This window comes from Palaemon carinicauda, chromosome 38 (assembly GCF_036898095.1).
Source record: "Palaemon carinicauda isolate YSFRI2023 chromosome 38, ASM3689809v2, whole genome shotgun sequence".
NCBI classification, from domain to species: domain Eukaryota; kingdom Metazoa; phylum Arthropoda; class Malacostraca; order Decapoda; family Palaemonidae; genus Palaemon; species Palaemon carinicauda.
Genome location: NC_090762.1, coordinates 47,951,300 through 47,967,568, shown reverse-complemented (window position 1 = coordinate 47,967,568; position 16,269 = coordinate 47,951,300). Strand labels below are relative to the sequence as shown.

The following is a 16,269-nucleotide window of genomic DNA, read 5'->3' as shown; positions in this document are numbered from 1 at the left end:
TTGCAAAACAAAAACCCTCTCAGTTCTGTTATCCCATTATCTCTTGCAACTACCATATTCCAAGAAAGAAGGCCAAGCTGGCTGTGTCAATCCTACTAATTTATCCCTCCATCAGCTGAAATAAGCACTCATAAGTAATGTTGTTTACATTTGTTAATAGCGTGGTATATCAAATTTTTCCTGTGGACCATGGTTTGAAGGTATGAAATATTTCATTAAAAGCTTTAATTGGAGTTGAGAAATAGTAGAATCATGTTTTGAATAAATGAGTCCCTTTTTGACCACAGGTGTAAATTGTAATAAACAAATGGGAAGATATGATAATTCCAGTTTAGAAGATGCTACAGAGCATAGTTATAAAGAGGAGAAGGCAACAAAGGAATAGACTGAGTTGAGTGGGGTATCTCCATATCAGTCTTTGAGAAAATTTATTGCAGAGTTGTATCCTGATAGATTAGCTCAGGTAAGGGCTGATAGTTATTAATCTATTATATCATGAAATGCTTGCTGCTTCTAAGATGACCTAAACTCTGAAGTTTTCTAATATTTTCACATACAGTATAGAATGAACGAATTGTTAGACCAGGTGAAAAATAATCCTATAAATTCTGCTTCCAGTCTAGTGTTAAGACCTTATCTCCCACTAAAATGTTGATTAATTTATAAATAAAATCAATTGCTCAGCATTACTCTTGCCCCTAAACACATTAATTCTCTTGATTTCATTGTTGATGTGAATAAAAAAGCTTTTGAAAGTGAAAGATACGAATGACTTTTTTCAAGTTTATTCACTAAAAAAATGTGTTTTCTGGGCAGTAGTATAGGGAGTACAGTATAAGTTTTATCTTTTTTAGATTCTTTGGTAATTGTCAGGTATTACAACTATTAAGGCCGAAAAGTTTGTATATCACCTGGATCTTAATCTTATTTTATATTTAACTCCTTCAGAAAAAAAAATATTTTTGATGGGTCTATGGAAGGTACTGCAGTGCTTGTGAATTTTATTGTTAAATGTAAGGAACAACTGTGCTCCTCTATGGTTAGGGCACTTTACAATGCACAGAAACTTGATTTAGTTACTTCCAGATCACAAAGTGATGCTCTGAGGTAACTTTCAGAAAGCCTTCTTATTCACTCTACCATTTAGTGGTGGAGACCTCTCAAGATTCTGTTTCTATTACTCCTAAGGAGTCTTTGTTGAACAGTGTTATGCCTATGAGGTTTTGCTCTATCAGATGGCCAGGCTGCAGTACCAACTGAACTCTTAGATCTTACAGAAGAACATAATGATAATCCCTCCCTAAAGGTCCTGGTAAGGGGAATGCTTTTCCATTTTCAATTGGGTTTGGGAAATCTTTCAACCTGATCCTTTGGTAATATTCATATTAAAAGAGTGGCATCAAATTCTTATCTAAGGAACATCTTCCGTTTTCAACTTATTTAAACAATTTGCCCAAGGCTCACCCTATGACAATAGAGTTGTTCTTAAATGAATGATAACACATGCCTCCAATAGGAGTATGACTTTTAACCGTATATAGTACTGTACTGATGTATTTATTCGCCCCTTTGTTTTGGCAGATTCATGGTTTTTTCTTTTCTTTTTTATATTGTTTGTGCTGTTTGTTCTTGATAGTGACTCCACGGGGAGACATAGGACTTTAACCTGGTAAGCTCGGCCTTAATTGTCTGGTACATGATTAAGCCAGAAGGGGATCCCCATTAATTCTGTGGTTTTTGCATGGGCATGACTGCTTGTAGCTTTCCCCTTTGTGGGAGTCTCTTCCTCTTCAGTGGGTTGAATTTTCAGAGAAGAGAAAGAAGTGTAAGAGGGATTCATTGGCATCTGACTTAGCAACTCCCAAGCTAATGCTGAAGAAACACTCAAGTTCCTTATTCCCATCTTCAGATTTGAAGCCTGCTGTCTTCTTTGTGTTCCTCCGGAAGTAGGTCCTCCAGAGAAATTCGTAAGGAAAAGGATAACCCTGTGTTGCCTTGAGAATGCATTGAAGGAGACAGGTAATAGCTCCATACCTTTCTCAAAGTACAATGTTCTCCCATTGCTGTACTGATTGATGATGACTCTCAAAAGGACATGGACCTGGATAAGTTGTAGCCTTATCTAGTTATTGATAGTCCCCCATCAGCTGAGAAGCGTCTAGAGGATCTAGCAGCTGGTTGGACCCAGAAGTGTTCCCTTGCTGTACCCTCCTGTTAGGCTCTACCACCTTCATGGGAGCAATGTGATGTGGTGCTCTTTGACGAGTCCTTCTCGTGCAGCAGAGAGAACACCGCCAGCCTAGAAATCTTCAATGTCGGTGAAATTGTGTTGACCTGTGTAGTAACATACGTGACTGGTGATCGCCAGACTGAGATTAGTCCCCCACTCAAACTCGTTAGTTCCTTTGGTTGCTGCAACCTCACCTCCTTGTGACCTAAGGATTGGGGATTTGGGGGAGCCTATATGTCTTATCTGTTCAATCATTAGCAGGCATTGTCGGGCCCTCCCTGGAGAGGGGGTTGGCCACTGGTCATATTTATATATTGTCAGTTTCTAGTGCATCGTCTTGCTTGCTAGGGCAGTGTCACTGTCCCTTGCCTCTGCTATTCATGAGCAGCCTTTAAACCTTTAAAGTGTGAAAAATGGGAATTGAAGTGCACATGCTCACCTTCCCTTATCACCTCTTGCTGCACCTTCTTGCTAGCTTGATGCCAAGCCTTCAGACATGATGCCTGTCACTCCTGAGAGACGGAAGGAGTCACCGAAGCACAGGATGACCGATTGGGCCGAGTGTCTCGAGACTTTAACTGATTTCTCTGCATTGTTTTATGAGAGGAGCAGCACTGCATCAAAACCTGACCCTTTCCTGATAGTTGTTGCATTATGAGGCACAGGAGTTCATACTCCTGCTACCAGTGCTAGATCTCATGCGATGCAGGGTGCTGTCCTCATCCACTCCTGCCTCTAGACATTCCTGAGACACTTCGGTGACATTGACAAAGAAAACTGCCCTAAAGAGATCTGCACAAGGTGGAGAAGAGGCTTCTGATTGTTCTTCTCACTCTCTCAACCTATGAGGCCCTCCTTTACACATGCGCAAGATGGCAGATTGGGGTTTTTCTTGTTATTCATATTCTTCATGACACTGCCTTCCACGAGACCATTCTCATGATCAGCAGGCAGCAGATTACCGCATTCCTGATCTGCATAAGTCCCTAGATATACCGTATTTCCCGTATCATAAGACGCACCTTTTTTCATGAAAAATGCCCCCCAAAATCACCCTGCGTCTCAACACTTAACAAAAAGTTGTATAAGGGAGTTTGACACCCCTCAAACATCCAACTGTTGACATGCAAGCTCTCAAACTGACGATAGAATATAAACCTTCTATTATCATTTATATGTAATAAATTAATTTATTTTTATATTGCAATTCCTTTAATGAAGTACAGTAGCAATTTTTTTCTTTCTTCTTGGTAATCAGCTGATGACTACAAGAAAACATGCCAACTAATGATCTCATAGCAAACGACGCTATGACATATTAGTTGTTTATGCAGTATATAGCTATTTTCTCATTTTTTTTTAATATTTTGTAATAAAGCAATAGATTGATAATAACTTTTTTGCCTGAGTTACGAAATAATACAGACAGACAGTTGCTGAATACGACCTTGGAAAAAAACTTCTGTGTTGATTGCAGTATTACCAATTTGCAGAAAAGTAACTAGACCTAGAATCACATAAACAGTAGCAAAATTATTCTACCGAAAAGAATGTCAAGATTTCTTTTCTAAATAATTACATTGTGTGTGAAAATTTATAGGCTATATGAGGAATTTTGGGAATATTACTAGAATTTTACCTCTAACAAAATTTGATGAACCTTTGGCAAAGCTGCTTTCATGTAAACAACACTTGAAAGCTAAAGTACCTTAATAGCATTTATAAGGGAGAGAAGGACATAATAAAAGCAATAGTCAATGATATGGAAGAAAAAGAGAGGAAGTGGTGGATGCATGTGAAGAAGTATGCTGAAGAATTTGGGATGGCGATGAGAAAAGTCAAGAGATGTACGAAAGAGGACATAAAGAAGAGAACAAGAGAATGAGACACAAGCAAATGGAAGAGTGAATTGGAGTGCAAGGAGAGTCTAATCCTGTATGAAAACTGGAAAAGGGAAATCAAGGAGGAGGAAGTATATGACAACACATTTTCGTCAATTTTATTATTCAGAGCAAGGATAAACACAGTGGGCCTGAATATAAAAAAACAGACACCAAGATGGAAATCTAAACTGTGTATTCTGTGATGTAGAAGAAAATGCTAACCACTTCATGTTATATTGTCCACAGTTTAGTGATATAAGAATAAAAGCAATTCAGCTCCAACAACCATACGAAGAAGATTGTGCACAAACAGTTGGAAAATTCCTTTTTTGTGAAGAAAATATTGAAAATAAGAAAAGTGTACTACATCAGATGTGGATGAAAAGAGAAAATCTAGTGAAAATAAGGAACACACAAAACTAAAAGATACAGAGGGCGGCGCCGTTCCAAAGGTGAAGCCTCAACCTGAATCTAAAAAAATGTAACACCAAAAACACTGAAGAAATCAACAGCATGTCTGTCAGGAAGTGACAGAGTGAGATCCAGCAAGGAAGAGAAAATAACATATTAAGAAGTAAAAGCCATCGTAAAAAGCCTGAAAGACAAATACACAACGGACAGGCAAGGATTGAACAATTTTGTGATTAAAATGATGGGGAAAGAAATAATAGAAAGTCTGAAGCTGATGCTAACAGAAATTGACGAAAGCATATGTATCCCTAAAGAGTGGGAAGAGATGTGGATACTTTCAATCCACAAAAAGGGAAATAAAATGGAACTAGAAAATAAAAGAGGCTTATTTATCACAAGCATAATTAGTAAAATATACGAGAAAATAAGGATGAAAAAATATAAGGACAGATTCAAAGAAGAGATGAGTAGATTCCAGTGTGGAGGCATTGAAGGAAGATCTACGGCCGATCATCTGCTTACACTAAATGCAGTAATGGACTATAATGCCTATTTGGGAGGGTCGACATACGTATGGTTCTTTGATGCGTATAAGTGCTTCGATAAGCTAGACCTAAAGGACTGCATAAAAGAAATGGAAAAAATGATAGGATGGAAGGAAGCATTGATAGTTAAAAAATGAATGAAAAATGTAGAGCAGCCATCAACTGTCCAGCAAGTAAAACAGAAGATATAAACATTGAAGGAAATGTGAGACAAGGAACAATATACGGACCCAAGCTATGCAGTATAGCAACTGACAAAGTCAATAGTATTAGCAGAAAAAATATCACATTGATAAGAAATATTGAAATAGAATCACTGGTATTTGTAAATGATATAATGTTTCCCACAGGAAGGAAAGAAGGGATCGAAAGTGCCATAAGTAATTGTCATAGCTTGGAGACCCTAAAGAAATTCACTATCAACACCAACCCCAAAAAATCGGGTGTATTAAGAATTAACAGAAGAAAGAATGAGAAAGAGGAGGAGATTGAAACAAAAGTGAAGAACGGAAAAGTAAATTTAGTTAAGGAATATAAGTATCTAGGTGAATGGTACACAGAGAAGGGAAACAAAGAATTGAGTATCAGTATAAAAAGCCAGAGGGTCGCATATATGACCCAAGAATTAAGAAAATATGGGGATACGAGAAAAGTAGGAAAGATGGCATTGGAAGTCAGAAAGAAAATATATGAAACAGTAGTAGTACCAACAATATTTGCCAATGTGGAGACCTGGAGTGTAATTAGGGACAAAGATATGAAAGATCTAGAAAACCTCCAATACAAGATAATAAGAAATATGTATGAACTACCTGCGAGTACTCCATATTGGGGCATACTTGCAGAAACAGGAATATGGCCGGTGTCCTGCAGAATAGAATATAAGAAATTAATGCTCTTCCATAATATCATAAACTCCGAGGAAAGAAGATTAGTGAGAGAGATAATTGAGGATCAGTTGAAGAACCCGTATGGAAAGTGCTAGAGCAAGAGCGTAGAAGAAATCTGCAGTAAATATGAGATGGAAGTTGAAGAAATAAGAAGTTGGGGGAAAAGGACCCTGAAAAAAGAACTCCAGAAAAGAATTATGAAAAAAATAGAAGAAACTATTGAAGCAAAAAGAAAATAATGAAAAAATTAAGATTTATTAAAAGAAATGGCCCACTGCCTTATATCAGAGAAATGAATCTGGGTAAGGCATCCCTTGTGATGAAAGCAAGATTAAATATGCTCAACTTAAAAGCAAATTTCAGGGGAAAATATGAAAACAATTTGTGTGACTTGTGTAAAGATGAAGAAGATACTACTGAACATTTATTTTTATGCCCAAAATTAGGACAGCTAATGAATGTAAAAATAAGTTTAGGTACGCTAAAAAATCCGAGCAGGGATCTGGCTGCATTTATAGGTAGGGCAATGCATATAAAGGAAGAATTTAAGAAGTCCAAACTGACCACAATAGGTTGCCAAAACTGATGATAGCAAGGTGTTATCCTATCTAATTTCAGGGTAGAAGGAAATAAAAGTAAAGATGGAGAATCTCATTATGATATTAATTCATTTAAGGCACAGGTGATATAAACTTGATAACAATAATAAGAATAAGCTTAAAAGCTTTGCACCTATCTATAAAGAGATAGAGTGCTCGCAAACTTATTTTGCGGAGTGAGCAATAAGGAACCAGGAACTAAACGTAGTTGTGGTGGAAAGTATGACTGGTTTAGTGGTTTCTTATATGAATATTGATAAAATTTGGATAATCGTCATATCAATATTAACTTAGACATTTCAAAATACAGGGTACACCCAAAATAAGAAAAGTTACTATGCAAGACAATAATCACTCTAGAGTCGCGAATTAGGGATTTGTGCTAAGAAGTTTTTAAAATCCTCATTTTTTTTTCTTCTAAAACTGCCTTGCTAATTTAAGGGTGTGTCTTACCATTTGTAGCATCTTATGACATGGAAAATACAGTATTTAAACTTGAACCTGTGGTATGTACACAACAGGTTATTTTGCAAGCCTAGTTTCTCTTTGGGACAAGAAGCATCTATTGTAAGATGGTTACAACTTAATTCTAGAGTGAAAGATAAGAATGTCTGGCCTTTTTTCCTTCTTTCCCTCTTTTGGGGTGCAGCAGCTGCACCTTTATGAGCTGGACTTGACGCTAGATGCATGTAAGCAACTCAATCACATAACTTTCCTTACAATTAAGTTTGTATCGAAGTATTTCCCTATTCTTTTCATATGAGCGGGAGAATGGACGGAATGTATTCATTCCACTGGCTCCAGGCCTATGTGGTCAGTAGCCACCTCTACAAGACGCCTCTACTCTTCTCTATCCAGTGCGATATCATGCCATCATTCAGGTGCTCCAGGTCCCAGGTGTTCCACATATCTTTTAGCATTGTCTTCCCACCTCATACGTGCTCTCCCCACAAGCTGTCTTCCCTCCAGTCTTCCAAGCATCACTCCCCTGGCAATCCTGCTCTCCTTCCTTTGGGCTACATGTCCAGCTCACCCAGCCTTCGTGCTCTTATGATGTTGGTTATTAAGGGTAGCTCTGATAATTGTCTCAATTCAAGGGTGTGTCTCTTTTGCCAAATCTCCTCATTGTTGACATATACTGTTCCCCATATTTTTCTCAATATTCTATTTTCAAATGCTAAAAGTCATATCTCCAATTCTTTTGTCAACCTCCATGTTTCACAACCAAAGGCAAGATAGACCTGACTATTGTTGTATAGGTTATTAATTTAGTTTTTCTACTTTGGTTTCTGGACAGAATATATGCAAATCCATTAATCATTATTGCTTATACATTCAGACATCATAGCCTTAAGGGTGTAGATTCTCCCATGACCATCAACTAGTTTCTGGTAGGGACCTAGCCTAACTCGTTTGACATCTTCATGCTCAGGTAGCTAGGAGGTTCACAGGATTCAGGACTTTTGTTCCTTCACAGGACCAAAGTAGATTGATATCTCCTAAGTTAGTTAACCAACCAGTTTTAGCAATGGGGACATCTTCCCTCTTTTGATGAGCCCACTATTACAGGATTATAGGTTGTATTCATGTATGAACAAATCACAAATTTTTAAAGTTTATTTGTATTTCTCATAACTATACAAACCTGTCTTCAAGTTACTCTGCCCGCCTCAGCAAGTCTTAGGTTAAAGGTCAAAGTGAAGGTTGTTTTACCTGGTGGATTGGTGGGGCCTGCCCTTCACCTCGCAGCCACCTATGTTTATCTTCCTGAAGTCATACAGTATTTCTATCAAAGGACTCAAGTTTGTATAATTAGGAAAAATACAAATTTCTTTGAAATATTTGTTATTAATACTGTGTCTGAATTTGTTTGATCTCTGCTCATGTGGGCTTAAAAGGAGATAAAGATGCTGATAAAGCAGCCAAATTGACATCTATCATAATCAGATCAAATATAACTACAGGGTATTTCCCTTAATGAATTATTTAACATATGTAAAGCCCTAATTTTTAATAAATGCAATAGTAAAACAAATCAAATCTATCATTCAGTATAGGAAATCTTCTAAACAAAATGATCAAGGTTAAATACATTTATTCTGTATTAAAATTTGGTCACATTCATTATATGCTAATGTCCAAACTTTAACCAATAGTAGATGTCAAATTTTGAAAATAAGTAAAAAAAAAGGACATTTTGTCAGAATATTCAGCTTTTTCAATTCCCTGTACAATATTGGATTTGTTATCAATTTTTTTTTGTTTTTTTGCAAATGCAGTTAATAGGATAACATTTCAATGTATATTTTAGAGCAAACAATTCATACTAGCCCTTTGACAGAACTCCACAAGTGTATCAAGTCATGATTCATTGGTCTGGTTAAACTATTTTATGGTAATGATAAAGAGCTCCAATTTCTTCAACTTTACCCTCTCTATATTTATATAATTTCAGAATACATTCTTTGGATAATTTCAATAAGACTAGAAATATGACTCAGTGATCATCCTCAACACATTCAGGATAATAGTAATTGAATTAATTTTTATGTTGTCTTCATTCTAATGCCCTGGCCATTATGCAAAGGAAAAATTCTTATTATGTTCATTTAAAATGTTATATTCAGCTTTAGATTGAAATTATCCATTCCTTATGTTCAAATGTAAGGTTTATGTGGTGTTGATGGAGAATTAAGTTATGGATTTTTTTTTGTGTTCATTACATCTGATCACAAGTTTATCCTTCGCCTGCAGATTGAGAATAATCATCGCATTTATGCTGGGAGTGCTGAAGGAGATGTAGGCATCTGGCAGTATAGCATGTCTTCCAGGACTGTGAGTTCTGTATTTATCATGGAATTAGAATCTCATGCGTACGTTCCACTGAAAAGTCTTGCAGCTTTAGTTGGTGTTGGAGGAATTTTGTTTTTCGGTGACAGTGGACCAAATCTAAAAGTTTTGGACTGGAAAAAAGGTTTGTTGAAACAAGACAGAATAATTTTTATCTCTTTTAATGATGCGTTTTGCAAGTACCTTGGTCTCACTGCTGATTGCAACTTCACCATTTAAAATTTTACAAAAAAGTGGAAGATTAAAAGTAAGGTAAAGTTGCTTGGTTTCAGTTACAGTTTCATCAGAATAGGTGCTCACCAGAATGTCAGACGAGCAAGCCCACCCCCCATTATGGTGCCTAACCACAGCAGTGGCCTCCCCAGTAAACAGCTCAAACTCACGGTCCCGGGCTCGGATCGATCTGTTGCCATGCGAGTACTAGGTGAACATGTTACCACTGTACTAGTCTGATGGTATTTACCACTAGTTACATTGTTACATTCCTGTATAATGTTATGGGTTAGTGATTATATTATTAGATCCCTGCATTTTAAAATCAGTAAACATCTTTCATCCCTATTTTTATTTCTTCTAAAAAATATTGCTTAATTTTTGTGCCATAAATTGGCAACTTTATTCATGTTGTTTCTGCCATCAAATTCTCATTTATATCTCTTTCATGATGATTTTAAATGATCAGGTCAACCTTGAAATCATAGAAGATAATGGTTGCAGACTTGGGTTTTTAATGGTCTCAGGTGTTGGCTGATGTACATGTTGAATGCTCAGGAAGAAAGGTTTGGTAAGACATCTTCCTTTCTCACCAAAATTTTCTTTATGCCGTTCCATTTTCCAGTAATGGGAGTATACAGTGAAATTATTAATCTGTAGGGCTTTTGAGATTTTGAATAGAAGTCACACTAGATGTTTTGTGTAGAACTGTTGACACTTGCCAAACATGAAAAATAAGTCTTTTAAATGTGTGTAATCATTTATGGTTTAGGTAGAGCCATTGAAATTTATTTAGATTTGACTACCCTAGGCTGGGTCAACTCATAACCTACCAACTTAGTGACGTAATGGTCAGTAAGTTGGTAGGTTGACGAACACACAAGGTAACACACTGTACTGAACCACATTTTTTTCATGTGCTTTTTATCATGTTATTTTTAGTTCTTACTACTTTTCAAAGGTAATTGTACATTATTAACAACTTCAGTCCTGTGCAAAGTATGATGACTAATAAACCGAAAATTATCACCACAACTCATAAAACTAGTCACCGCCACATCATGATTTGTATAAGTTTCAACAAAACATTTGTTTGTATCTAACACAACTCAGTGATACTGTATCATAAGAAAAAAAGTTCCTGAATGATTATCTTACCACAAGTGAAAAAATTAAGATAAAAAAATATGACTGAAACCGCTAAATTTTTGCAAGGTTTTATTGTAACACCCACCTCAAGAAAAACGCCCAGTGATCTCTCTCTCTCTCTCTCTCTCTCTCTCTCTCTCTCTCTCTGTTGAAATCCTTTTTACACATGTAAATTAACACCTCTTAACATTCAATTCTAATCTTCAGCTTATTATTTTCTTTTAACAATATTTGATTCTTTCCTCCTTAATAAATCAATACAAACATTTTAATTTGAATAGTGATAGAATGAAGAAGACAAAACATTTAAGCATGTGTAAATTATACATACATAGAATTTATATTCTACATAGAAATAAAATTCTCCATGTGATTTCATTGACCATTGACACCTGGGTGGTTGGTAGCTCAACCATGGCTGAATGTAAGAAGATACAGTGTTATTTTGTTGTTTTCTTAAAGAAATGGTTTTCCTCTGTTGCCTTATTTCTTAAGGGAAAATTTTCCTTTTTTATGAAATTAAATCTCTTTAAGCATAGCATAAGATGAGAACAAGAAATGTCTCACCATAATTTACAGTCCCCCGCAATTTTTGAGTTGTTTGTACCGTAAATGTTATCAGAAGGGGAAAAAAGGCTCCCAGCTATTGACAGCTACAAGTGATTTATGCGATTGTGGAAGAAAGTGTAAAATTGAAGTGCTTAGTTAGTGTTAGTCAAGAGAGAGAGGTTGAGCATTGTTTGGAACGTGTCTACTCGACCAGAGCTATTTTCAGCTGAGCACAAGGTTGGGCATTGTTTGGAACATGTCTATTCGACTAGAGCTAGTTTCAGCTGAGCACGAGGTTGGGGATTGTTTGGAATGTGTCTACTCGACCAGAGCTATTTTCAGCTGAGCACACTCTTCTTCTTCCTTTGTCGAAGAAGCTCATTGGCAAAGTTTGGATTCATCCTTTTTTGGGGTAATAGTCCATGCTCAAAAGAAGCTTTGGGCAGTATTACTTGCCCAAAACTTAGATCTGGGTTTGTTTGGTCCTATTCATCTTGGCTTGGGTGCACTTGCTTCTTGCCAATTGTGGATGGCATCTTAGGATCTAACTATCAAGACTGTCTCTTTTATCATCTGCCTCTCTTCTCTTCTTTGGCTAAAGCTATGGTTTGTGTGGGCTTTCTCGTCATGCCAATTACCGAGAGATGGGGTTCTTCTCTTTTCTAGTAAGAAGATATTATGAAGACCCCATTCCTGCTTGAGCCTATTCCTCTTACAGATATTTGGCTCTGATATGCCTAAGGTTCTGGAAGGCCTCTTTGTATTATGTTGCGGGATTGAACATCCCTTCACAACCCTCTTTAGCATAAGCAGGACATGAAGGAAATGACCAGTTGGCGTTCCTTCTAGGTCTCCAAATCTTTTGATGATGGAGGCACAGAGGTCAGTGCAAGCCTCAGTCATCTTGAAGAATAAGTCATAAATTTAGGGTTTCCCTCTCAGTATCCAACTGAATCATCTTTCAGCATATTTTGAACCCAGTGTAGTGTCTGAGAGTTTCAGACCATCTTTGCCTCTGTACTTTTAAGATGTTTCTGAGACCCCTTGATCTCCATCCTTTGGTTATGTTGTGACTACTTAATAGTTGTTTAACTCTCCCAGCTGCTGCACAAGACAAATACTGTATGCATCTCATCTATAAGTCAATACTGACCAAATTTATCAAGCTTTTGCATTCCTATGGGTGGCTGTTAGGAAGGTTTTATAGTCACCTTCCTTGCTCATGTGTAGGACCAGGAAGGATGACATGTCTGATGAAGAAAAAATATTTCAGCTGGGTACCAGTAAACAGCCTTCCACCTGATGGTAAGTCTTCTATTCAAAGGACATTGGCTTGTATACATATAGGAATGAATCACTTATTTTTAAATTAATTTGCATCTTCCTAAACTATACAAACCTAAGTAAATTAGGTTACACTTTTCATCTCAACCACCCTACTCAGTACTTGAGCCAAATGTCAAAAGTGTCTAGATACAGTTGGGCAGGCAGGGGTCTCCCCCTGCTTACTTCCATCTAATTACCTCACTTACCTCACTCAAAGGCTGGTTCAGTTTGCACTGAAGACAAACTCTTAAGTAAAGGACTCAAGTTTGAATAGTTAGGAAAAATATTGGTAATTTTTCCCTAAACAACAACGGTCATGTGTTGACTATTTTATTGATACAGTACTGTACATAAGTCGATAATAGTATCACTATTCACATGGTACTGCAGAAATTATTTTAGAAGCATTATTGAAAATACTAAAATAGGTGTGTTGAATAGTATTGTTAGTAAGTATATGTGGTAACAAAATCTCTTGTAAATTTCTTTTCATATATTACATATTGTTATGTCAATAGTTATGTGTCTTGATAATAGGAAGACTTAGGCTTTAAATGCAGAAAAATGATGGAAGGACAATTGTTTGCACAAATGCATCATATATTACCCTCCCCTTTACCCACAATTGTCTCTACTTTTACAATTTTCCTTTCATTTTCACCACCAGTTGATATAAAACCTGAAATGTACTTAGTGAATTGTAGGATAGTAAAATCTTTGAGCCCAGTCTTGTCCTCAACTTTAATAAGTTTTTTGTAGAGTATATTTCCCTTCTTTATGATTTAATGTTGCTCTGATCTTTTCTTGCTTCACTTGTCCTTGCAATTCCTAATTTGTTCAGTATCTGGAATACAAACCTACACTATTTATTCAGGGGTATTACTTTCGGCGTAGCTGAAATGACGAGCCATCAAAGTTTAGCGAGAGTTAACTACCCATACTGCTAGTTAGCGGGGGTAGGGGATTGTAGCTTGCTACCACTCCCACTCACACACCGGTGATTTAGCTCACTTTGCTTTTGGCTCGGATGGTGTACGGTCGTTGCCGTTCCTCATCCTTCACTGTTATTTTTGGGCTGTCATTAATTCTTTTGTGCTTTTTCATTGTGTTAGTGTGTGTATGTGTGTTGACTTCTGCGACCATGCGCACCTGCCCTGGACTCGATGGCCAGCCCTGCGAAACCTATATGTTGGCAGTCGAGACCGATCGCCACACCCTTTGTCCCGCTGGCAGAGGTCAATGGTGTGACAGTAATAACCAGTGTAGTAAGTGTCGGGAGTGGTCTGCCTCTCATTGAGAAAGGTTTGGGCGATGACAGAAGTTTAAGCGGGATATTTCTCTTTCGAAGGTTCCTTCGAAGTGGGAAAACCCTAGACCTCTTCTTCCATCTCTCGACCTTCCTCCGAAGCTCCTACTCGTTTGGTCTATCCCGAGAGACTGTCGAGTAGTAGCATAGACCCTTTTAATTGCGTCCAACCCTGATCCTCGAGAGATGGTGTTGCTGCCCTCAGCGAAGCTACCCCACCTTTCCCCCCGGGTGAGGCCTTGTCTACTGTATGTCTTCTGTTTTACAGGTATGGCTGTCCTTGGGGCTTCTGGGTCCGCCCTCCAAGGAATCCTTGCTGCAGCTCATCCTCCGGAGTGCAAGTGTGCAGCCGTCGTCGTCGACTTTGGAGGTAGATCCTCTTGTGCTCGTCGACGTTGTGATGTCAGAGGTATCTTCTGTGGTTTCTGCCGATGCCCCTGCCTCTCCAGACTCTCCAGCTGTTGCTGCCGACGCCCATGCCTCTCCAGACTTTCCAGCTGTTGCTGCCGACTTAGTTTCCCCCGTTCCTGATCATCCTTCGAGGATGAAACTTAGTCCTACGCCTGTCTCCTGTGAGTGTTTCTCTCCCTCGGGGGAGTTCTCTCATAGAGACTCCTCTTCGGCACTTCAGCTTCCGCAGAGGAGTCTCTGCTTCAGTCATCTCCTGGCCTTCGACCTTTGCCCATTCCTGGACCTTCTCCCGATGACTCTGCTGCTAGTCCTTGGACTTCGGTCGTGGACTCTTTTGATAGTGGACTCTTCTGTAGATCATTCGCGATCTCCATCGGTGGATGTTTGCCCTTCCAAAGGGCACATCCCTGTTCCTGTGCTTCCTATTAGCCGACTTGCCAACCTACCATCACTGTTCCTGTCTCTGGTATAACCTCCTGAGGCCCTACCTAAGCATGCAGCTGCACGCCAACACTCTCAAGCTTGCCAGCGCCCTGCAGTGCACCAGCACTCGCCAACATCTCGTCAGCGCCAGCCTGCTCCGTCACGCTTTACAGAGCGCCCACGCTCTCCAGCTCGTCAGCGCTCTACAATGATTTGGCGCACACCTTCACCTGCTCGTCCTCAGCGCCTTCCCGCTTCCTTGCCACAGAGAGCAACGTTTTCCAGGTCGCCAGCGCTCACAAGCCAACCTACGATTGCAGGCGCAACAGAGCTCACTGAAACCTCAGCGCGTGCCAAAACCTCAGTGCACGCCTGTGCAACTTCAGTCTCCTGTTCACCAACGCTCTCCTATACGACCGCTGCAGCGCTCTCCTGAGTGCCAGTGCTCTAATGTGCTCCAATCTCCTGTGTGCTAGCACTCTCCCGCGTGCAGTCACCATTGCTCTCCCACGCGCCAGTGCTCTCCCACGCGCCTGCGCTCACCTACACTAGCACTCTCCTGTGAACCAGTGCTCTCCTGCGCTCCAACCCAATGATATCCTGCACGCCAGTGTTCTCCTGCACGCCAGTGTTCTCCTGCACGCCAGTGTTCTCCTACACGCCAGCGCTCTCCTACACGCCAGCGCTCTTCTGGGTGCCAGAACTCGCCCGTGCTTGCCAGCACTCTCCTGCACACCAACGCCCGCCTGCACATCAGCATTCTCCAGTGCCAAAGCTTCCAGCTGCTCCCCAGCAACCTCCTGCGCCGTCCAAGTGGACTGCACAATACCCTGTGCATGGTATTACTGCGTGTCAACGCTCTCCTGCACATTCTAAAGAAGCTGCACAGCGCTTTACTGTGCGCCAACGCTCTCTGGCACACCAGCGCTCTTCTGCGCACTTGCGCTGGCCAATGCACTAGTACTCGCCAACGCACCAGCGCTCACCTGCACTCTCTCGCAGTGACCAGCAACAGGAACATCGCATTGACAGGTCACCATCGCCTCGTTCCCCACCCTGCAAGTGCCTTTCAGCGCGTCCGCTGGGGAAAGTGTAACGGGCCTCTACAGAAGGGTTCAGGATTCCAAAACTGCCTTCCTCTAAGGCGGACCCACCTACATCAGAGCCTCCTCGTAGGGAACCTATAGTCCCTTTCCTTTCAAGGAGTCTGTCTGACAGTGCATTAGGCAGTCAACAGCCATGGTTCAGTGCTATGGTCAGGGCAGTGGTACAGTCCTTCAATCCTGCTCTGTCTGGCTGCTCTTCGGAGCATCCTACAGCTCCAGCAGACCCTCTGCAAGGAACCATAACTTGTTCTTCTCCCCTGACGAGGAAAGAGGAGTCTCAGACCCTTTCACCTCCTCGTGGGTAAAGCTGACTCTGGTTAGACCATCAAGGCCAGCCCTTCCTGCATCTTCCTCCAGATACTCTCCTACCTCACCTCT

The 16,269-nt window shown here is 39.7% G+C and overlaps 1 protein-coding gene across 1 annotated transcript in view; it reads left to right on the top strand.

Moving 5' to 3' along the window:
- Positions 1-16,269, top strand: part of LOC137630602 (uncharacterized) — a 168,742-nt gene that overhangs the window by 120,810 nt on the left and 31,663 nt on the right. The window contains exon 7 of the mRNA XM_068362192.1: positions 9,313-9,532. Coding sequence (XP_068218293.1) covers positions 9,313-9,532 — 220 coding nt within the window. The remainder of the gene's footprint in view (positions 1-9,312; positions 9,533-16,269) is intronic.